This window comes from Salarias fasciatus, chromosome 2, assembly GCF_902148845.1.
Source record: "Salarias fasciatus chromosome 2, fSalaFa1.1, whole genome shotgun sequence".
NCBI classification, from domain to species: domain Eukaryota; kingdom Metazoa; phylum Chordata; class Actinopteri; order Blenniiformes; family Blenniidae; genus Salarias; species Salarias fasciatus.
The window spans coordinates 18,682,295-18,706,672 of NC_043746.1; the positions used below are offsets into that span (position 1 = coordinate 18,682,295).

Sequence of the window (24,378 nt, forward strand, 5' to 3'; positions counted from 1 at the left end):
GATTGGACGCGGAAGAACACGTGACTGGAGTGGGCGGGGCCTCATCGAAATACACACACACACACACACACACACACACACACACACACACACACACACACACACACACACACACACACACACACACACATTCTAATTCCTTATACATTTTCTGCATTGCCAATGCAATTTTTGTTAAACTTGGTTAGTGATGTGTGCAATAAAAAATAAAGAGCTATAATAACCATATTCTGCTTTAATCTTTTCTGTAACAGGGTTAAGATGGGTGTATTTTTAACCCTGAAAAGTGAGTTTGGTAAATACACGAGCAAGACAGGGATAGATGAATAGCATTGTCTGATTTGGTAATTTGGTAATGTATCCCTGAGGTCAACTAAAGCCTTATAATTTTTTTGTGCTTTCTAAATATATCTACTAGCCAATATTACATTCAGTAATCAAAATTATCTTGCCCTCCTTAAAATACGAACACAGGTAAGTTGGATATATATAAAGCTGTTTAAATACATCGAAGGATTCTCTCCCACGCACATGTAGATTAAGACATTACTGTTTCAAGCAGGTGCCACGTGATGAGGGTTTCTGCTCTCTCAGTGGAAAAACAAATGTTCGGTATGTTCAATTTTCTACGTAAAGGAAAAAAACCTCAAGATTTTGCCATGTAATCTCGGTCATTCATTTGTGAGTTTAATCTCTCTCACGTTTACAAAGTTTACAATTATGATCTAGTTTAAAAGATAGAAATTCATGGATGTATATTTATTGACACCTAATTTTTTGCACCTTATCCAAATATTTCATGTCTTTTAATTTTGGTCTTGATTTGTTCCCTCTCATCTAATTAATCTCCTCCGTTTGTAACATTCATTCACTGCGGTTCACTACTACTCCTACTGGACGGAACCATGAAGGCAGACGGCCGGGGAGCTCAGTGGGTGAAACTAAATAAATCAATTTTTTTTTCAAACAATACCTTTCCAAAACACGACATGAAATGTACCTGACTTTATTAATTGTAATGGCTGATTCGCAACCATGGTACGCATTCCGGTTACACTGCCAGTTCTGAAAACGCGTTCACGAATGGTACATTCCACTAGGCCACCGCTCCGTGGTAACGCTAACGGCGCAGCTTCCTTTGCAAAGCGGCAGCAGAGGGGTCGTCCTCCGGCTAACAGCTACTACCATGGCGTCAACTGAGATAGCGAGGCAGGCGGTGAGTATCCTGCTTTGTTCCAGAATGTCTTCGTCGCAGTCGTTACATTAATTGAGCGTGTGTTTAGTTATGTATTAATTACATTTCAGCTGCACGTTACGTGGGCGCAATGTGAAGCGGATTCAGCTCGTCGCCACCCGCTCTCCGAGCATTTTACTGTCTTTCCATCCGAATTTCACCGTTGAATTAGACCTGTTATAACGATTCTAAATATTAATATACACTCCTAAATGCTATACATAAGCTTGATTTGTATTGAGGACCAACACCCACACGACAGAAAAAAATATCCTCGTTGTAGCATTATCAGTTTGATCTGCTATATTCCAGTGCTTGGTGTTCAGATATTTCAAGCACAATGCGAATAAAACACGTATATTTGCGGGACAAATCATTAAATTAATCGTAGTAGTCGTTATATTTGCTCCAATCTAACCGATAACCTGTGTTAGATCTCTTGGTAGGCCATTCATTCTGTACGCCCCCATTTCAGCTAAGCTACGGTGCTCATTTCCGTTATGTTGTTTCAAGTCCCGTTAACTTTGATTCGGGCGTTGTCTGAACTGCAAACAAAATCTGGATCAAAACAGAGTGTGGATGCTTATAGGCATTAAGACATGCAATTTTGTAAGAGCGTGTGCTAAGTTGAACAGTTTTTTTGTTTTGGAGAGGGAGGAGAGGGAGAAAGAGGAAGCCACTAAACCCTGAGGGAGTGCTTAGAATAGCAGGGTTGTGCAGTTTGATATTCCTCTGCGGCCCAATGAATGAAAACCCGATGTGTGGAACTTGGCTGTGAGTGCCATGAAAAGCGGGAATGATTTCAGGAATGTTGCACTTGCAGCTGAAGATTGTAGGCGGTCTGTCCTGTCAGTTTACCACCCCCACTTTGTCCCCAATACTCCCTCAGCTGTTTCAAAGCAAGTTATCCACAACTGTTTGTCTGGTTATTTTAAAATGACCCTCAAATAGAGTATTTTTCCCTCAAAGCTCTCCCACTTTGGGCAGCAACACTGTGTTATGTTCACCCACATAATGGGTAGTTGTCTGAGGTTTTAGTTGGGCCAGAGCTCTAGGTTTTGCCGTATAATCTACATATTTTTGCTTTCCTGCACCTCTTAATGTAGAAGCAGGCTGGAAAAAATGAGATTCACAGTAATCAAGATGCTCACTGCCAGCCACACACCCACGCACACATGTAACAACTGTGCTTTAACACTTTGGTGTTTACTGTCACTCTGGTGCAGGATAGTCTGTATACAAACGGTGTGAGTGGAATTTCAGCGAAACTGGATTCAGAAAACAAGTTCAAGTCATCCAGAAAACTTTGTGCCTAATTTCGTATTGTCATTTTCATTTTTTATAAAAAAATGTTTCATAGCTTTTTGTTCTTTTTACAAGTGTCTTGTATCAACAGAAATATTTTCCATATATGTACATTGTGGTTTAAACTGGCGCGACTGTGGGAAACATAGTTCAGGAAACAGGAAGTGAGTTACACTGCACCTGAACTCAGTCTTGCAGAATAATGTGCTCGAACGCTCTGGATATAAATGTAACCTGAGTTTCCCTTGTAATGATAATTTAGATTTTTTGATTTATCCTTGACTGTAGAAACTGTAAAGTTTTACTGGTGTAACAGCGTTTTGATTTATATAAAGCAATAAGAATGATAAATGAGGTCTTCAGTAGTAGTTCACCTGTTGATTTGTGTGGATCTGTTTCCTCATCAGGGTGAAGGAGCTCGGGCTGTCCCTCTGGCGGGCCATGTTGGCTTTGACAGCATGCCCGACCAGCTGGTCAACAAGTCTGTCAACCACGGATTCTGCTTCAACATCCTCTGTGTTGGTGAGTGTATCATTCACGAGCATGCGTTCCGTCTCTCTGTCCTCGGGCTGAACGACAATGTTTTTGCTTCACTGAAGCTTCTGTACAACAAGAAAAGCATTTCAGGATTTGACTCGATCAGACCGGTTACCAGGATGAGCGAAGTGCTGCCGCTTCTGATTAAAAGCTTCAACGTGTCTGCAGGTCATTTGATTTTAGTTGAGCATTACTCATCAAAAAGTTATGTAACAAATATTTCAGAAAACAAGAATTAATGTTATAAGTCATGTGTCCCTTTAACTAGATTTTATCATCGCAAAAAGGAAATCACATGAGCCTCCTTGATTTTATTTTTTTTAACCCAAGTAACCCCAGTTTAAACCTTCTATCTTTTCAGTATAACTAATCCCGCAGCCTTAATACTTCAGTGGAAATATAGCAGTCCAGCTGCCTGAGCTGCATGGATTAATTTGAGAGTATTTCAGTTTTAAAAAAATGTCAAGTACATTTTATATTCATCTGAGAAACTCCAGTGTGTGCCAATGTTTTTTCTATTGTGTCTTATGTTTAACATCTCTTTTGATTATTGAGAGTGACGTCCACCAGAAATTGTTTTTGCTCCACAAAGGGTTTTGTTTATACTGGATTCCATGTCTAGTTAGGAGTGAATAGTACAAAAGGCAAATTGCAATACGTTTCTCACTTCTCATCATTATGCTGATTTATGTCTGTGATAGTGGTGCTTTTACTGTTTGTACATCTAAATACTCTGGAGTAATGACAGTATACTCTGGTCAGAGTATGTAAAAAGAAAGCTGCTGTTTTTGTAAACTGTGGTGACTCACATGTGCAACATTTCACGGTTGTCTGAGCATTACTGGAGGCACAGCATGTGATTTTTGAATTAAGAAAGAAAAAAATTGCTCATAATCTGAAATCACAAGGACTGAGAGCTGTAACGTGAAGACACTCACAATACTGCTATTGTTATATTCATTATCTTGAAGGTTTGAGTATCCATTAGTGTTTCAAACCAGCATGAGTTGTCGTTTGTGACTTATATCTTATTATTTACCCAGAGGCTAAAAAATAGTACATTTGAAGCTTTGGAAAAAAAAAATCCTATAAAAATGGGACAACATGGTTAACTTGTTCACCAGGCTATGATGCATAAAAATAGCCGTGCTCACAGAGGGCGCTCCGTATCTGAGTCATCTCACAGCAAATGGATGGCCGAATACTTCACCGAATGAAACCCCGGCTGTTTTTTTGTGGCTTTAAGCAATTAAAAATCATTTGTTTTGTTCCATGCATCTTCGTTATGTGTCTGTTTATCTAGTCTGGATGCAATTTTCTTCTAATTAACAAATGATCCTGAAAAACAGTTTGAAGGAGTTAATCATTTCCTGCACTATTGGTTAATTTGTATGTAGTACAACCTAATGAACATATGACTTTCCATTCCTCTGTGGGTTCTGTGTGATGATGGCCCATTCACTCATGATTCAGTCTTCCTCTCTGTGGTGCAGGTGAGACGGGTTTGGGTAAATCCACTCTGATGGACACGCTGTTCAACACCAAGTTTGAGGGTGAGCCCACTCAGCACAACCAGCCGGGCGTCACCCTCAAGTCCAACACCTACGAGCTCCAGGAGAGCAACGTGCGCCTGAAGCTCACCGTCGTGAACACCGTGGGCTTCGGAGACCAGATCAATAAAGAAGACAGGTAAACCAGTCCGGACATCTGCCTGGTGGTTCAAGCCTTATGGAGAAATTGCTTTAACATGACTCCATCTTTGACATAGTGCTGTAGTGTGTAATGATAAATTCACTCTTGATTGACTGCTTTACTGAGGAATGGTGAGATGAAATCCCTCTGTGAGGGCAAGAAAAGATTTTTCTAAGATGTAGTTTAATTTAAGCCTGATATCTATTTGAAATAGTCTCTTCATTGGGCTTACGGGTCGAACTTTACAAACAAACGTCAGAGCTTTACCAAGACATGTTTAAGGCTGTATACACGTAAAGGATTACGTTACATAAGTTGCCCTCCAAGATGTAATTGCTAACTCCACTCCTCTGGAGTAAAGTTGAGTGGAAGATGATATCATGTGAACTCTCCAGCTCTGTCATGGGAATGCTTAAGTTGTTTTCAGGTTTTACAGTGTTCCGACTCAGACGAAGTAACATGACCTTACTGCAATTCACACAAGCACACGCTCAGGGTCATGTGAACTGCTGCAGGCCCGAATGTCTTACAGTGTGAACACAAGCTGTGTTTTCAGTGTGTTCATGTGTTTGTGGAACCAGAGACTTCCATTTGAATGCTTCCCGTGGTCCTCAGGGTCTTTACAAAGATTAAAACTCCAAACATTTGATTGTTTGACCTACTTAAATGAAAATATTGAAGCTGATTCATCTAAATTTAAGGACACAGGGGAGGTGGTTATCAGTGTTGTCACATCCGGCCTGTAGTGACGTGTCAACGTTTTTTACATAGAAATATTGATTTAACATTTGTAGTAAACATACCAAGCTCTCTGTGCTTTCAACTGCTTGAATGTACAGAGTGAATATTTCATTGTGAACGGAATATTTTGTCTTTCAATTATTGGATGTACAAGTTCTGTGAAGCTGGAAATGTAGCGGATTTCATTGTTTTGGGATCTTTTCTAGTTGATGCTGCAACATTTTTGGATTATTAGTTGTAGCCCAAGTGTTAAGAGAAATGTTTTAATCAAGGAAATATGTAGCCTGCTCACCTTCTCACTTTCCCGTCCCTCGTGTTCTGACAGCTACAAGTCCATTGTGGAGTTTATTGATGCCCAGTTCGAAGCATATCTGCAGGAGGAGCTGAAAATCAAGCGCACGCTACACAGTTACCACGACACCCGCATCCACGCCTGCCTGTACTTCATCGCTCCAACGGGACACTCGCTCAAATCCTTGGATTTGGTGACCATGAAAAAACTTGATAGCAAGGTAAGCTTTGTTTCACTTAATATTTTAGCTAAAAGAAAAACAGCATTTTCTGTGCTAGTCTTGTGAGCTGTCTTTAGTAGGTACTGTAATATTTTACTTTTGAAGCAGCACACGGTTGATCTCCAGTTTCACAGGATTTCCGTTGCTCTCAAAATTTATTTATTTTTTTTTGCATTTACACTCATGAAATGAAAAGTGGTTCTAATAATAACGACGTGTTCATTCAGAGGCACTGGAGCTCGTCAGAGACATACTCCAGGTTGCCGTTGCCTGGCTGTTTACAGTATTTGATCTCTCTCTCCTCCAGTCACGGGTTGTAAACCTTTTCCAGGCCATCTGTCTGATTGTGAATTGGCTGTGGTGTTTGTGCGTCGGTGTAGGTCAGCTGTGAAATGTGGTCTGCTCAGAGACTGCATCCTCGGTTTTGAGAGGGCCTTTCCTCAGTTGCCGATTTGCATGGGCCTCCTGGCTTTTTTTTTTTTCTTTCTTTTAACAAAGAGTCGGCCAGTGTTTGCCAGCGCAGCTGTGCCCTCCAGCAAGCGCACGCAGCAGCGTGACCCAGCGCTGAGCTTTCACTGTGTACTCCTTCAGATAGCACCGTGCTGAAGTGTCCTTTAGCTAGACATCATTAGATTTGGCGATGAAATGCTTTTGCTGACATGACCTGGAGCATGGCTTGCTGTCCTTCAAAGAAGCCCTCGTTTGCAGAACAAACTATTTGGGATTGTGTGGGCGACGTGGAACCATGGAAATAGTTGTGTGGGAGTGAAGTGGTCATTTTCCACCAGCTTGTTGTGAGTTCACATATGAGAGTGACCTTTTTTCCTCCCAGTTTTGTATGATTGTCACTATTCTGATAACAGTAGTGTTGCTGAAGTCATTTGACTTCATGTTTAGAGAGTTTTTCAGGAATCCTGAGGAGATGGAAGCCTGCTGTTTTTGATATATTTAACTTAAGAATTCTGTAATTATCTGTATAAGGGTCTGTTAAAATAATGAAGTGTAACTGGAGGGCTGAGACTCTTATTGATGTGTACTTTCTTTTTAGACTTATGGAATAATTGGTGAAACATTATTTGGAGGGTATTCATAATATTTTGGTAGAACACAAATATTATTCTGCCATGGCTACTGCCCCACATTTATCTGACTGCTGTTTTTTGGTTTTGTCTTGTCTTTTTTAAAGGTACGTCATTTTTTTGCCTCTAATTTTAGACTGAAGAAACAGACATGAGGCCTTTCAGAGACAGCCAGAAATCTCTCTATATTTAGCTGCTTATCTAGTATTCTGTTCTGCACCACGTCATTGTGTCTTCCTTCCTTAAGCCTCCTCTCAATTCTCAACTGCAGGTCAACATAATTCCAATCATTGCCAAGTCAGACGCCATCTCCAAAAGTGAGCTGGCCAAGTTCAAAATCAAAATCACCAGTGAGCTGGTCAGCAACGGCGTCCAGATCTACCAGTTCCCCACCGATGACGAGTCTGTGGCAGAAATCAACTCCACCATGAATGTAAGCCTCGCTATTCGCTTCCTGTCTGTGTCGTGCTCATTTCAACTTCATGTGGTTACAGCTGAGAAGAAGCGAATCAATCAGTGAAAAACACACGCAGCACGCACACACGTATTCAATCTATGTCTGCCGTAGGAAAGTGACTCCACGCAGAGAAGCAAGCCTTGTGTTCAGCCCACTTGGCTGTTTATGAGCTTTGATCTGTGCAAATGCCTTAACTCCCCCTAAGTGACTCCATTACTGTCTCCTCTCGGCTCCTTTTGAAACGTCTTGTTGCCCAACGCTCTTGTGAAAAGGTCATATGCCTATGTCAGAGCTGTTTGTGCATGTGAAAACGAGCTATTAATGTAAAGGTTACATCATTTAGAAAACGCTTTTTTTGGCATGACCTAAAGAACACGTCTTTCCCCTCATCTGATGAATCCAATCAAAGCACATTTTGAAAAAAGGTGTTTGCAGTTTTGTTTTTGTTTCCAGGAGCATTGGCAGAGCTATAACGTGCTGTTGGCAGTACACTGACCATTCTTGTCCCTCTGCTTCACAGAGCCATTTGCCGTTTGCGGTGGTGGGGAGCACAGAGGAAGTGAAGATCGGGAACAAGATGGTGAAGGCCCGGCAGTACCCCTGGGGGACGGTGCAGGGTAAGCCCGGGTTACATCCTGCACAGGAAATGAGAGCACGCTCCCTCTCACTTGATCTGCCGCAGCTATCCCCCTCTCCTTTTGAGTTCTCCTCGGCAGTCACAGCTGCTGCAAAGTAGCTGATAACCAGTTATATAACCTCATTTAGCCGCAGCGCCGTCTCTGCCGTCATATTGCATGAGGGCAGCAGCAGCCGCTCTGCGCTCTGACTCAAATGTAATGACACTAATGACGTTTCAATTGACTTTTTATTGAGTTACTTGATCAATGCGTGATGGAGAGTGTTTAATGTATTTCAGACAGCCCACACTATCAATGCTCTCAGCTCATTGGGGCACCAAAATCACATAGCAGTACATCCTTTACAATGATTTGCTCTTGAACTATTTGTTACTGCCTCACAAATGCTGTTAACATCAAGTGTGTGTGTGTGTGTGTATGTCTGGGAGCGTGTAGAGTGGCTGAGCCTATCCTGCGCAACAAATAGAATAGCGTTATCGCCTCATAGTCCTCATAGTGTGATTGTTCTAACTACTGAAATGCAAAACATTCTAGAAAACTTGCACGATTGTGACAGTCAAGATTTGTGTGAGCGTACATGTTTTTCTTTTGTGTTGTATGCGTTTGTCTATCTGCGTATTCAAATGTAAATATATTTTCTGTCAGCTGAGTTTATTTCCACTCACTTTTAACAATCTACGCTGAAACCGTACCTCTCTTCATACTCATCACCCACAGGGTTTGCAGAGCTAAAGTTTCCGTAGCATTTATCCAGTACGGATATGAATCCCTTCAAACAGTCCCAAAGTTCAAAGTCAGCGCTTTCACCTCGCTACATTGTTTAATCTGAAATTCAATGTGCTGGACTGCAGCCAAAGAAATGAAAACGATCTCTTGTCCTTACGCACACGGACAGCGCTGACCGAAGGCTGCGTCTGACTTTGGCTGTGTGCAGCTCAGTCTGCCTCCAGGCGTGCATGTGTACTCACATGACGTCCCATGCCTATCTCAGTGCAGTCCCAAAATCAATGGAAACGCCACAGGACATGAACTCCTGTCTGCTTTGTATTGGCAGTGTTTGTGTAAATGAGCCTCAGACCAACACATTCATTCATTAGCCGAGCTCTGTTGTCAACATTCAGGGGTTTTGGTGTTCATTTGTAATCATTTCTATTCATTCCATAAATGTCAATAGGACGCCATTGGACGTGTTCGGTAATGCATACGTGTCGCTGTGGTCTGTCTCTGTCACAGTGGAAAATGAGAATCACTGTGACTTTGTCAAGCTGCGAGAGATGCTCATCAGAGTTAACATGGAGGACCTGCGAGAGCAGACGCACACGCGTCACTACGAGCTCTACCGCCGCTGCAAGCTGGAGGAGATGGGCTTTAAGGACACAGACCCCGACAGCAAGCCCTTCAGGTAGAAGATGCAACACTCTGTTGCAGCCGGGCCTGTTATTTTGCATGATTTATTTCTTGCAACATTGCCGCTCTTTACGTTTGTGTTCATCTGCTGTATGTTAAACTCTACAGTTCAATGAAAGGTATTGTTTTCAGTGTGTGTTCTCTTTCTCCTTCTCCGCTGCCAGTCTGCAGGAGACATATGAAGCAAAGAGGAATGAGTTCATGGGTGAACTGCAGAAGAAAGAAGAGGAAATGAGGCAAATGTTTGTCCAAAGAGTGAAAGAAAAGGAGGCTGAGCTCAAAGAAGCGGAGAAAGAGGTGAATATCGCAGATCATTCCTGTTTTTGTCTCTTTGAGTCTTATTATTGTTCCAGATTAACTTAAACCTCCTGTTTGTTTGTTTGGTCGCTGCTCTGTAGCTGCATGAGAAATTCGACCGTTTGAAGAAGCTCCACCAGGACGAGAAAAAGAAACTGGAGGAGAAGAAGAAGTCCCTGGACGACGAGCTCAACACGTTCAAACAGAAAAAGACTGCCGCAGAGCTCTTGCAGAACCAAGCCCAGCAGGCAGGGGGCTCCACCACACTCAAGAGGGACAAAGAGAGGAAAAAGTGAGTATTTTTCTCTTTCCTGTGTCTTTCTCCCCAACAGCACAGGTGCAGGAGACCTTCTTTGGCTGTATGAATGACCACTGGAGAAGCCAAATAGTCTCAACCTGTCGGCCGTGGGCTGCACTTTGCCAAATTACTTTCTAAGCACCGATGAAAGGATTGACTCAACTGATTGGGTTCACACAAAGACAGCCTAGAACTGTTTTGCTCCTACTACTAACGCATCCCAGGTCTGAGGGGTCTCTCTGTCATCACTCATTCATAACCCACCTCAGATTTGTGTAATTAGATACCCACTGTCGACAAATACCTTGATAAACCTCTCTAAGTAGTCTGTTAGGCACGACACTTTATTTCCAAGAGGCAGATGAATGCTCCTGTTTACCCGCCGTAAATAACCAGACAGGGTGTTTATTGCTGAACTATCTAAGAAGAGAGCTGACATGAATACATAACTCATCGCAAATGTGGAAAAATAAGAAGAACAGGGAGGTGGAGAGTCCAGTACAAATGACAAGCTGCCCTCTTCTAAATAGTTGAAAGGAAGCCAAGTGCCGGCAGAGTCTGACGAGTGAATTCTAGAAAGAAATCATCGCTCTACAATTAAACGCTGCTCCTGGCTCGCCACAAAGTCAAACACGTTGAACCGATTTGACGTTTCTCCTCGCCGGAAATAATTACAGTCGCTTTTGCTCATAAAGCAGGACTCGATTACTGTTTAGGCTGCATTGTTGGAAATATTGTGCACCACCAAAGCTAGCACTGTCACCTTTCCGAAGACTATTTCTTGCATCAGACTTAATTGTCGTGATTGTTTCTTCTCTCAAGTCTCCTGGTTTGTTGAAGTGTGTCTCACACCGTTGGTCCCATCATGTTGGTAATGGACGTGTGGTTCTGCGTTGATGCCAGTGTCACTCTGTGCCTGTTACAAAAAGGAAGAAAACACTTGCACTGAGAAGGGTTCTATTGCTTTCTTTCACTCCTCTTAACTCGTTTTCTTCACAGTCACCTCTTCTCTGTATGAGCTCTGCTTGGATTATTTTACCCACCTAAAGAAGCAGCTGTGCAGCTTCGGCGTTTGTCAGTGGCTCACTGATTTAATCTGACTGAGCGTGCTCCTGCACTGGAAGCTTTCACAGACTAATAACGATGCTCATCTGTCCATATCCATCAGATGAATGTCAGTGTTTCCCGCTCGTCCCCAGGAGACTCCCGGTTATTTAATCACTGCCTGATGTGTCGATGTGAATGTGTCCCGTGAGTGCATGTGTCACCTATGTTGCATTCATAATATTTTCCGGTTAACTCCTGCATGCTGCATGAGGCACCTTTTTGGATAAGATTCCCTTCTAGAGTTTCACCACCAAACAGATGATACATTGTTCACTGAGCCGCCATTAAAAAAAAAAAAAAAAAGAATAAACAAGATCTTAGACAGTGATATAAAATGAAGTGAGGCCATTTCCATAGGGTGACCAAAGTTAGCATGTATGCCCTGAGCAAAATATTCTGAATTCAACTGTGAAATCAAACAGTTAATAACTTCATTTCACTCCTCGTCTCCTCGCCCTCGGTTCCTGCTGGTGCCCACTTTATTCTTCATGTTAAGGCTAAAAATGCTCCCAAAATAATGCCATTGTTTTGTTTTCACTATCTGTGTACAGTTCCCAACTGTTACACTATTGTTTGAGTCTCGAAAGATTCAGTCATTTTTAAAATTTCTAGCCTTCATAATAGAGTGACAGTTACTCACTGATTACTCCATAACGAGCCTAATTGTTTGTATTTCACAATTGTGACTCTTTCAGTTTAATTTAACCACAAATAAACGAGCCTTTAAAAGCTGTTAAGTACAATCTAAGTCGCACGCTTTTAAATCTGTCCATTACTATTATTTATAAGCAACAGTTTGAGGAACGGCTAATTCAGGTGTTTGAGTGCTGCAGTATTTCACAGCAACATCTGTGCCGATCATATCCTGGAGCTGGCTGTGTTTATCGTCCCTGTGCCAGCTTCTAAATCAGCCACTTTATTAGATCCCCGCACCCCCATTTGATGTACTGCTCCATCTGCCTTCCTAAATCCACAACAGCCTCTTTTCTTTCCTTTTTTTTTTTTTTTTTTTTTTTTTTTTTTTTGGGTGGCCCTCCCAAGTCCTCCACACAAAGAGCTTATTCAGGGCCGAACAGAAGAGTAACTGAGACTAACGGGCCACATCAGAGCAGCAAAATGCCTCCGGGCCCATCTATGTTTATAGAGATGACATGTTTTGTTGATCTCGCAACCATATGATGACCCCACCCTCCTCCATCCACCCCTCCTCGAGTGGGCACAGAGCTAAATCCTTAGAGAGCCATGTTGTTGAGATTGAACCGCTGGGGAGAGACGTAGTGAATGAAGACATCTGTCTCGCAATCTGTAGGCTCCTCAAGCGTCTGTAGCCTTTCAACGCCAGTGAAAAGAAGATGCTGTTTGGTGAACAAAACAGAGACGATGTTTAAAACTCAGACTGGGACCAAAAGCTTAAAAATGAGGAGGAAAAACTTTTAAATTTAAAAGCTTCTTTATTACATTGAAACCCCCTTGTGGTGTCGTGAATGCATGTTTTCCTCTCAATGCCGTGTTGTCACTAATGTTGAAGCCTCGATGTCTCTGACTGTGAAACCTGATGTGTGTCCTGATGATGTCTTAACTCAAAGAAAGCAATAACACCCCTTCTTTCTTATTTCCAGCTAAGGATTCCTGTAGAAAAAGTGCTCCCCTTGTGGCCATCCTGCTGTGAATGAGTTTCTGCTCCCACCATCCTTACAGTCCCCTCCTCCCTCACCCCCCCCACCCTCACCCAGTCCCCTCATAATACCACCCCGCTCTGTGGAAGACGCTGGGCATTGCTATGAGTTTGACATCACTTTGTTTTGGCTGAATGATGCTTGTGGATTACGTGGGTCGCACAAGCGATTAGTCAGCTCGTCCTTTTATGCAAATTTACAGAAATGCATTCCTTACTTGTTTTATACTCAGTGATTCTTTGCATGATGTGAGCTTATTATTACTATTTTTTTATATTAACTTGACATGACTACTGTGTGATGGGCAGAAATGTAATAAAGCTAAAGAGAAACATACGTCCAACAGTGGGACCTGACTGTGAGCCGGGTATGGGGTCTGCAGCAGATGACAGAGAGGAGAGAATTAAGATTGAGCCGTCTTCGATAAGAGGATGAATTGACAGGATTTAAAATGGATTTAACCTTTGGGCTAAAGAGCTTCAACCAACCGAGTGAGGCAAAAGAACCAAATCAGAGACTTCTGCTTTCAGCTTGTGCTACCTCAATGAAAATTAGAAATTAATTCTTTGAGTTGCTTTCCCTTATTTTCATAAGAGTGCAAAAAAAAAAAGAAAAGAAAAAGCCTCAATTTTAGAATGATTTGTAGTGATGCTTTTAGGTTTTTTACATTTTACAATGGAAGCTACAGAAGAGGCTGCAATGTAAACATATCAGTACTGGGGTTTTTTGCAGTTATTATTCATACGGGTAAAAACAAAACAAAAAAGACAAAAACAAAATCCAATGCAGATTGAGGTTGCAGGTCTGCCCAGCTCATAGTTACAGCAATAACATCAAACACTGAACAATGAGTTTGTTAGAAATATAGTTGGAAAACCCCCAGCAAGAAGCACATCTGTTTATTGTACTGCCAAAGAAAAGTACCCATTCAACAACAAGTCACCGTGAGAAACCAGTTATTTAATGTTATTCATTGTGTCAGTAATTAGACCACTTTTTTGTAAATGTGTGTTGGATGAGCTGTCTCATATCTGTTGTTGTTTAAATAATTCTCCACATTTCATGCTAGTCGGATCTTTTTAATGTGAAGAAACCATCTCAAATAGAAGCAGCACAGTGAAAACTGAAGAATTTTAGATTGTAGTGTGACGCCCTCCAAAAATACTGTAAGTCACTTTCAGACTGAAATCTCACAGTATTTTCCAGCGACCTGAAGACCACAGCTCCTCTGCTGATGTGTGTTTCACTTTAGCCCGATGCATGAGTAGATGTGTGCCTAATCTCTTTGCCACTTCTCCCATACCTCATTCATTGTCATGTGTTATCTGCAACCTTGTATTAGCTTTCACATTTGCACTTTTGTTATTTTTTTTTATGCCCAAATGTGATGTTGTTTTTCTACATATCTATATTTTAATGCTGTCAGTGCAATTGTAACTTTCTTTTTATTGTACTTACTATGAAGGCACATTTAAACGTCGATCATCATGATGTCCACTGTCCTGCAGGGACCAATGTTGTTTGTATCAGTGTTGACGCGTTAAAAGAAGGAGAGAAAGAAAGAGAAAATAAAGGCCAATTTTTTTCACCAAATGTTACAACTGTGGCCATAATCATTGTGTATGACTGAAATATTCTGTACCTGATCTCCGTGACAAAGTGCAGCTCAGTAACAGTAACGTCAGTAATAAAATGACTCTCAGGTGATCTCCAGCATCTTTGGTAATCCTTTTTGACTTTTTATTTCCTGTGGGTGTGTCATTGATCTGAGTTATATTTAATTGGGTAGGTGAACGCACTCTGATATTGGGTGTAGAAGAGGCGGTCCCTCCTCCTTAACCTCAGCTCACTGGTCTGTGTGGTTTCACTTTCCTTTGCAGTAATCCCTGGCTCTGCACTGAGTAGCTCCTCAACCCTCAAGCTTTGCTGAGGAACCAGCCTTTGTGGGTACTGAGTACCTCAAATGTGACCTGGGGCCTTGCGGACGCCCGTCTTTCAGGGTTTCTTAATCAATGTCCCTTTTGCTTTAGTATGAGTTTGTGTGTGTGTGTGTGTGCGCGCGCTTCACTGCTGCTTTAAACTCACCTCCAGCGAACTAATTCTGGATTTGCCTTCTCTGCTCATGCTTCGATGTGTACTGTTATTGTTTGTTTTTTTGTTGTGACTCACTTTTTCTTTTTTTTTTCCCCCACTTCAGTCATGGTGAAGATGACATGCGCACTTGTTCCTTTATTGCTGTGGTTGGATAGCGTTTCCATTTTTTGTACACACGTGGACCACAGACCAGATAATCGTGTGGAGTTTTAGCACAAAGTTAATTCACTGTTTAGAAATCGTGGAGTGGGCACAAAAAAAAAAAAAACAGTTTTCTTTAAATCATGTATTTGTCTGAATGATCACAGGGATTTTTTTTTGGCACAATAACTTTGCATTCTTGATAATCAAACCTCAAGCTGCTCTCTTCCCGATGAGGGATTCACCTCTGAAGCTTTTCTGTGGGCGCCTCTGCTTTGCCGTCTCCGCTAACCTCTGCTTCTCTTCTCTCTTTGTCTCTTCAGCTTCTTTTAATCTATCTTGACCACCTGAAGAGGGGATTGCAGCTTCAGCAAGAACTAAGCACCCTTTACCTCTCTTTAGTTGTTTGTTTTTTTTTTTCTCTCACTGTTACCCACCTTTTATTCTCTGCATCGCGTCTCCTTTTGGTTGAACATGGCCTTATGTGGACTCGCATGGTATTTCTGAGCACCAGATGAAGCTCTAAAGCCAGGCAGGTCAGGAACCGGGCACAGCTTAAACCTGCTGTCATGTCTTAATGTACATAGAGACTGTTGTTGTTACTCGGAGTGGTCTGGTGGAGTTTACTTGGCTATACAGGACTTTGATCTTTTCTTTAAATTTACTACGGCCGGCACTATGCACTCATTTCTTCTAAATGCAAAAGTCACATTAGCGTAAAAATCTGAAACATCGAGGCTTGCTGATTGGATACAAACACTTAGAAGCGTTTAAGTATCATAAAGTACATTACAATAAGTAGATGGGTTTTATTTCATTCTGTCTAATAATTAGGAAAAAAAAAAAGTTAAGAGTCATAATCATGCAAAAGCCAAAGCCATGTTTATGGTGCCCATGTTTACATGTCACTGCTGAATACCATGGAGGTCATGTCATGCCCTTTTAATACAAACTGTGCTTTAATTTTCACCAGCCTGTTCTATATTTTGCATGCATCTTTTTTTTTAAACTCATTACTACTGTGATCTTTTACCTGCTTGTTTTTATCCCTAAAATAACTGTTTTCTTCAAAATGGTGCATATTATTATTGTATATTTGCTCAGTCGTTTGGTTTCAGCTCCCATTTTGCCAAATATTAGTATAAGGTGGAGTTGAATTGAATCCCAGATAGGAGTATTAAAAAAAGGATCCTCCTGCATTTATATAATTTATAAGGATATATTTTGTGTATTGAAGTGAAGACTTGTTGTTTATTACCTGATCTTTGGACGTGAGTGTAAAGTAACATTTTGCTGTCAGGAATTGCCATACATTTTTCTAGTATCAGTCATTACCTCTTGTTGTCAGAGCCTCTCCCACACTACAACTTCTTCAATATCTTACTTTAGTTTGATTCCATTGATGTACATTTTGAATAAAAAGAAAAAAAATAGTCCAAACATCTTGAGTTCTGTTTTTCCTTCATGAAAACATTTTACTGCCTGAATGATTCTTTTCTTCGATCTTTGCGTCATTTGAGAAGTGGAGGGTGGGTGGGGGGGATCTTGAAGTTAACTGCTTCATGTTGAATGGAAAATACATAAATCAATCCCTTAATATTTCCTGCTAGTCTGTTCCAGCAACACTGTTCTCTCAAGACATTTAATTTAAAACTGCTGTGACTCAGATGAACATAAATGTGTGAATAAAACACAAGCCTTTTATATTGGATTCCAAGTATATATTTTCTGAATATTGTTGCTCAATATATATAAAAATGCACACAAATAGTATGAAAGACAAACGGTAAAACTAAAGTTAAAATATTGAGACTCAAGTCAGGGTTTTTTTTTTTAAGAAAGTTGAATTGAAAATGTTTTGAATGAAGCCTAAATGGTCACAATACAGTCAGAATGCTGAGAGTAATACTGGAATTTGTTCATGGAGAGAAAGAAGATGAACTGAGACTCATGTAAATTTTTGACAAATGGGGCTCAAATGTGAGTAAAGAAAATCCAACAAGTCTAAATCTCTAGAAGATTTTTAATTGGAAATATATTGACAATCCATTCCTGTGAAAGTCTGTCATGGTGAGGAGAAAGTGCTCACCACTACATCAACATCTGCCAAACTATAGGTCGAGACTTAAAGTGGGTTGCAGCAGAGTGGAACTCCTAAATATAAGAATATGTTGATCAAATTCAAACCATTTTTTTAACATGAAAATTAGCTGTCCATTCAAATTTCTGTCCTAGGTCTTAGGTTGAAAAAGTTTGGGAATTGCTCTCGGGGTGTTTCTTGGTAAAAAGCTCTGCTGGGACACAGGCCCTGTACAATATCCCTTCCACTCAGAACTCTCCTTTTTATTATTTGAGCATTAAACCCTACTGCATCTCCCTTGGTAGTGGGAAATTAGTCCATTACACCACTGTGTGTCAAAAGCTGCTGTTTTAATTAAAGGAATGATTGAATGACAACAAGTGGGGCCAACAATTACCTGAAATGCATGTTTTTGGAAACCAAAGTAGCTATAGCAGCTATATATTTTTTAAACAATGACAGTAATTTCCTTCACCTGTGAACACCAACAGCGAAAACTGCTAAAATTGTGACAAAATAGAAGTGTTAGAAAGGCAAGAACAGAATTGAAGTAAAATGGCTAAAGGACAAAAAAAAAGTTAAACAGCTTAAATTACTACAAAAATACTACTACTGCTACAAAAACAAGAAAAAACCCTACAATAATCTTAACAACTAGACGACTACATTGGACTTTAAGCGCACGTGTTTACATCTCAAGCCGCTGACAGCAGCAGGAGCCACGCAATGCATTGTGGGTCCGTGCGGCGACAGACGCCATGATTCTTCTGTCCGGAGCAGAAAATGGACGCATCCTGCTCCCCCAGTGAGCGCCTGTAGCTCCTAGACGGGTCCACGCAGCTTGCTCAGACCACCCATCCACACCCGTCCCCTCCGAGCGACTCCGACTGGTCCGTGTCGCGGCGCCTCTGTGAACTTTATAAAGTTTGCGTGCGGAGTGTCGCCGCCGCTGGAGTGGAGCTGCGTTAGCATTGCTAGCCGCGGAGAGGCTAACACGATAAGAACTGCCGTGTGTTGGTGAAAAGAAGCCGATCAGCTGAAGGGCACAGACACGGCACCGACCACGGGCTACGCCTGAAGGTAAAACACCCGGGAGAGTTAACCACAAACACTGTGAAATGTCGGAAAAATGTGATGTTTACCAGGTGCGAGGTGAATCCTGACGGCCTACTGCGTCACTGTGTCAGAGCGAACTGCTGCTCCCACGTCCAGCTGCTTCACAACATCACACACACGCACAGGATCAAACCTGCGGGTTTCATTCAGTCCACGTCAAGGCTCACGCTGGATGTATGGGCCGCTGCAGGATGCTGGGAGGCGGGGATACTGCAGACAGCTCGGAGCTGTCACTCATCCACTTCACACGTTGGTGCTTCCACGCAGTTCTGAAAGGCTAACACCTCAGAGAGCTCCACTGTCTCTGATATACTGTGAGATTCAAGTGTGTAGGGTTGCTTTTAGCCACATACATCAGCATCTTTCACCCCTGATCTCAACAGGCCACTATTTTGTATGTTGTGTGCGTTTTCCTGTTGATTCAGATTGAATGAATCACTGCCAGAGCTCCATTTTCAGTTGATGAAAACACATAACAGGAGATGAAATACAGAATGTCAAAACCAAGAAGTAGCTTCTACAAGTAAATACAATATAATTCATTTTTAATAATATACCCCCATTATAATGACTGGTTGATTGTTGTGGGCTAAAAGAAAATTCCATAAATCATCCTTCTCATCAGATGTAAGATAAACTTGAGGTGCTGCAGGTACCCAGCAAACCAGAAAGGTTAATCAACAGTTGTAATGTTTGGGTGTTTCACTGAGGCTTTGAAAAACACTTCTCAGTGTTTTTGGTTGGTAAAACCATTAAGACAATGTTAATAATAATAAATGAGTTAACATTTGTAGCCCTATTGAAATGAAGTGAAAGTCTTATTGTGAGACATATTTCATAAAGAGGTTTACATAATGTGCTTCACATGAAAACATTTTCAGCAGAGGCAGTTGATGCAATACCTTGGCATCCACAGATTTTGTCACACCTAAATTATTTTTTTGGAGTCGTTTAAGGATGTGTTTTTTAATTTTTTAGCTGGAGGTGATCAAAATGTGATTGCAATCAAGTGTTTGTAGTTATGTTGATACAGTTTAATATAACTACAGTCTAATCATCACTGATGTACACAATTCAGTGTCAATAATGGCAAAGACTATCTTCTATTTGCATATTTAGAATGAAACAGGAGCAAGTGATGAATAAATGCATGGGCGGATTTCAATGCCAAGTTAAAGAGAAGTGATGCCAAGTGATAACCGTTGCTTTCCAGCTTGGGCACGGCCACTGGCAGTTTTTTTTTCTTTCTTTTAATTCATATAACTGCAAACCCATGCAGAGTTGTGTGATGGTCAATAGAGAATGTGGAGGAAGTCCCCAAGATGGCAAGATGGTTGATGACATTCATGTATTCATATGTACGTGTAGGACATATTTTTTAGGAATATTTTCACACCATTATTCAAGATAAAGAGAAATAATAATTTGTGGTTATTAATAATAATAATTTATTCACTTAACTGAAACTTCAGTGCTGTGTCACACCCACCTTCATTCAACATTAGGAAAGAATAACTTTCTTTGGGCAAAAGTTTCAGTCTCTAGAGTTCAGGAACTTGGATCAGTTTTTCCTCACAGTCACTCATCTTTCTTTGTTTTCCCTCTGATTTCTCACCTGTCTGGATAACATTTGTTTGTCTGATGACTGACTCTGGCCTCAATAACAGGTATGGCCTGGATTTGATTTGGACGGCGCTGGTGATGGCAGAAGGGACCGACACTGGCGAAATGCCCTCCTTTGACCCGAGTCCTAGTTTTGAAGCAAAAAAGAGACCTACTTCTTCTGATGGCAGTGAGTTTCGATTCATTTGTTTGTGCTCCCCGAAGTTGAATTTATGTTTTCAGTGTTGTCCACATTGACAAAGCTCAGTTGGTATTTTTATATCATAGTGATGTAGTAATTAATGTTCACTTTGGTTTCTATAAAATCTGAATGGAATGCACGTAAATATTGGCATTTAAATGTGTCAGATAATGTTGTGGTAACACCGTGAAAAACTTCTAAGAAAGATGTTGTCATTCTTGTAATATAGCATCAGCATTAGTCTTGCTTTTAATGTAGTTTAGAAAAAAAGAAATAAGTGCAAAATGACTCAGCTGTTAAGCACACATGAAGCTGCGTACACACAATTCTGTTCCGCCTGGTTCAGTGTGACATAATCATATTTGGAGAAACAATTTGTAGGATTTTGCTGAAACTGATCGGCGTTGATAGATGTATTTGTTTACAGCCGCTTGCTGTCAAACAGTGGCTGCAGCAACATGAGCCGGAGGTGATTCTGGGTTTCAGGTTGCAGCAGTCTGTCCGCTCCTCTCTGTGCTAAGTTACAGAGATTCAGTTATGCTATTGTCGTTTTAAAACAAATGATGGAAAAGTGTTGTTTGACCTCCTCGACCTTGAGTTCTATTCATTCCCACTACAGATGCTCATTTTGCTGGGTTGCCAGATCTGATTGAAAGTTTTCAGCCCAAACGCAAGATGAAACCCACCCAACTGAATACAAACCAGCCCAGCCATCTGTAGCGTTTCATGATTGTAAATTATGAATTATTGTTCCCCTGTAGGAAGTGAACTAAATGGATACAACTGACAAATATGCTGAGGTTGCAGGCAAAAACTGACTATTTAAATGCCTGATCACCCAAAGTGCATCTCTCTTTCACTACCACACTTGCTAAGTGATGTATTTTTGGGCACAAACCACAAGTTAGCATCACTATTGAAAAATAACCAAACAGAAGTCCTCATTAAATGTTGAAATTCTGCAGTTCTGCAATTTCAGAACTAATTATTGTAAACTTATCTGATTCTTGTGTGGTGTTGCAGGAGACGAGCCCATGAGGAAAATGCCGGTGACAAAATTTGGTTCCAGACCCCGATTTGAGCCTGTGCACTTTGTCAGTGGCGGAAGCAGCGGAGGGACGGGAACCGACGAGAAGGAGAACGACAAGGATCGCAGGAGAGGGGATTCTTACGGTGGGAGACAGCTGGACTATGAACACTCCTCCTACGGCAGCACCAGCAGAATGCAGGGCTCCTCGTCCTTGAGGCCTGCGTTTGACAGAGTGCCGTCGTACGCGTCTGACTCTTGGGGTTCCCACAGAGACAGGGACAGGGAGCTCTCTTCAGGTAGCACCAGTGGCTTGGGGTATGGGGCCCGTGGTTCATCTTCAAACTTCATGGCAAAAACACAGCAGGACTACACAGCTAAATACGAAGCCCATAGCACCTCCAGAAACTCGGACTCTTACTCTCAGCCCCACAAGTATAATGGTTACGGGGCAGGTAGCAGATCTGGAGGCTGGGATTCAGGGCGTCAGGGTCTGGGGTACGGCCATCAGGACAGACCGTCGTCCAGCAGGCCATTCAACAGAGTCTACAACAGCCCGGGCAGGAGCAGTCCCAACGTGTCCCAGTTGGCGTACTCGTCCCAGCCTCAGCCCATACCTCAGTCAACGCTAGATGAGAAGCAGAGGCTGATTGCCAATGTAGCGTCTGCGCTGGCTGGTGCCTTCAGGGACCCTGTGATGATGACTGGGAGCGACTCGCCGAACTATAATTTCATGTTGAGCCGCAGCATACAGGCCTGCAAAACCAACCCCGAGTACATCTACGTCAACCTGAAGGATATTCCTGCGGCTGACCTACCGAAGAACAGAAAGGTACCAACAGACGGTTACGCCTGTGAGCTGAGGTGTCAGGGAGTGTATCTCGCCACTGGATACTCGGGCAGTAAAAACGGAGCGAGGGACCGGGCCTCCGAGCAGGCCGTGAAACTCTTCCTGAAGCCAGTGGAGGTCCGCGTGGTGCAGCGGAGATACAGACACTCCATAGTCAACGACATGGTGGTGTGCCAGATGCACAGCCCGACGCCGGCGTTTCTACCCGCGCTGCGCAACCCCGAGGACAAACCGACCCCCAGCTCCAAGGGCCAGTACGAGCCCGACAAGCGCAAGCACTGGACAGAGTTCGTGGTCATGGACAACGCCCACGACGCCATCTGCATCCTGAACAACTCGGCGGCTTTCAATCGCATGAAGATAGACTACAAGTTCGACCAGCTCCCCAACGACGCCGTGTGGCTCTGCAGCGTGTTCCTGCAGGACGAGCTGGTGGCGCAGGCCACCGGCACCAAAAAGAGCTCCAAACACGCAGCGGCTCAAGAAGCCGTGACCAAACTCCGCATGAATCAGGCTCAACGGCAGCAGCAGCAGCAGCAGTCCCAGTATAGAGGAAACAATCAGTCCGACTCCGGAGGACGCTTTGGGCAGCAGGGCGGCAAAAGGAAGCATCTGAGTGAGCTGGTGATCCTGGAGAACTCCGACAACGCCATCTGCATCATCAATGACACGGCTCAGTTTAACAAAGTCACCGCTGATTACAAGTTCACCTTTCTGCCCGATCGGCGCTGGAGGTGTGAGGTTTACCTAGAGGGGCAGTTCGTCGCTGCAGGGATCGGTCCAAAGAAATTAGTGAAGCACATCGCAGCAGTGGAGGCCTTGGCCACTTTAAGACAGACACAGGCTGTGGTCAAATCCAACCTCAGGAAGGAAGGTCACACCGACGCCATATCTCGCTCTCAGATCCTGGCTCGCTCCGGGGAGGAGGCCATGAGGCAGGAGATCAAAGAAGATAATATCGGAAACCAGCTGCTGCGGAAGATGGGCTGGAAGGGAGGCGGCCTGGGCCGCGACGGCGAGGGCATCGCGGAGCCAATCAGAGTGAAGGAGCAGTTCTCCCGGGAGGGTCTGGGCATGGACACGGAAAAGACTGGAAACCAGCTCAGCAAGCGCGACATCGAGGAGATCATCCGCAACTACGCCACCTCCGATCGCCAGGACGACCTCCGCTTCTCCACCGACCTCACGAACGACGAGCGCAAGCAGATTCACCAGATATCCCAGAAGTACGGGCTGAGGAGCAAGTCGTACGGGCAGGGCCGCCAGCGCTTCCTCGTCGTCAGCCGGAAGGTCCACAAAGACCAGCTCATCGGTCAGCTTTTACAGGAGGGACAGGTGGGACGATACGAGCTGGTGAAACCTCAGGCCTCGCACTAATTTGCATGCAGATTATGAAAAAAACAAAAAACCCGGGAAAAGTCATTGGCTCGGACTTCAAAGCAGATCATTCTCCGGCATAACGACGATGTTCAAGTCGTGTGATTTGCCGCTCACGTTATTAAATGAGAATCTTTCAGGTATGACTTGTGGTTTCTGCATTCCTCGGCTACGAGGTGGACTTCAGCTTTAGCAGGAGCTGCGAGAGATCAGTTCAGTGTGTCTTCTGTTGTTTCTGGTTTCCTGCCATTCCACACGTCCTTTTATTTGTTTCACTTTTGGACTGAATACTAACGGGCATTTGTGTTCCGATGATGCTCCAGCATTTTTAGTTCAAAAGAGATGATGTAAAGAAGCTGTTTCCTCCACTTGGTTGAAAAGAAGCCATTCAGTATCATAATAAAAAAACTGAGTCATTATGAAGTAGTATTTCATTATTTTGACTGTCAATCCTATAATTTTTGATAGTGTGGCATCTCCGAGTTTAGTCTCAGTACTGTCACTCGCTGTTATGACCCGCTGTTGCAGAAATCTATTTCATACTTTGACTTCATATTCATGACTTACTTTTTCACAGGTGTGACAGTTTATATCAAAGCTCACAGTAATGACTTTATTTCATGATTTTTTTTACTTCTACATTCCTTCCAAACTAACAGCTCTGTGGTGTTGAAGGTCAGAGAACGCCAGCTCACACATGTTCAGTTTGAAGTACTTCATCTCCATAACACATAAAACCCAAGGACAGATGGACTCGGTTGGAAATGTGAAATAACAGGCTGGTAGAATGTTTTCTAAATGGATGATTTTTGGTGGGATTTAGACTTAACAAATTTGACTGAAGAACTACACAACAGGATTTATATGCTTCATAACTTCACATCCTTTCTTATTCCATCATATACATTT

The 24,378-nt window shown here is 42.5% G+C and overlaps 2 protein-coding genes across 3 annotated transcripts; both read left to right on the top strand.

Annotated features, from left to right (window-relative positions):
- Positions 1-1,091: 1,091 nt before the first annotated feature.
- septin6 (septin 6) lies at positions 1,092-16,441 on the top strand. 2 transcript variants are annotated; one of them, XM_030105686.1, is made up of 10 exons: positions 1,092-1,216; positions 2,947-3,061; positions 4,570-4,765; positions 5,835-6,021; positions 7,372-7,533; positions 8,078-8,174; positions 9,429-9,597; positions 9,767-9,899; positions 10,001-10,191; positions 15,539-16,441. In XM_030105686.1, the coding sequence occupies exons 1-10, from the start codon at positions 1,187-1,189 to the stop codon at positions 15,546-15,548; spliced, it is 1,290 nt and encodes a 429-aa protein (XP_029961546.1). In that variant the 5' UTR covers positions 1,092-1,186; the 3' UTR covers positions 15,549-16,441. The 2 variants fall into 2 exon arrangements, with proteins under 2 accessions (XP_029961546.1, XP_029961555.1); XM_030105695.1 differs by lacking the exon at positions 15,539-16,441 and adding an exon at positions 12,924-13,681 and having other exon boundaries at positions 1,187-1,216.
- A 1,568-nt stretch (positions 16,442-18,009) lies between these two features.
- nkrf (NFKB repressing factor) lies at positions 18,010-23,886 on the top strand. Its single transcript, XM_030105232.1, has 3 exons — positions 18,010-18,375; positions 20,079-20,203; positions 21,239-23,886. The coding sequence occupies exons 2-3, from the start codon at positions 20,113-20,115 to the stop codon at positions 23,467-23,469; spliced, it is 2,322 nt and encodes a 773-aa protein (XP_029961092.1). The 5' UTR covers positions 18,010-18,375; positions 20,079-20,112; the 3' UTR covers positions 23,470-23,886.
- The last annotated feature ends 492 nt before the right edge of the window (positions 23,887-24,378 follow it).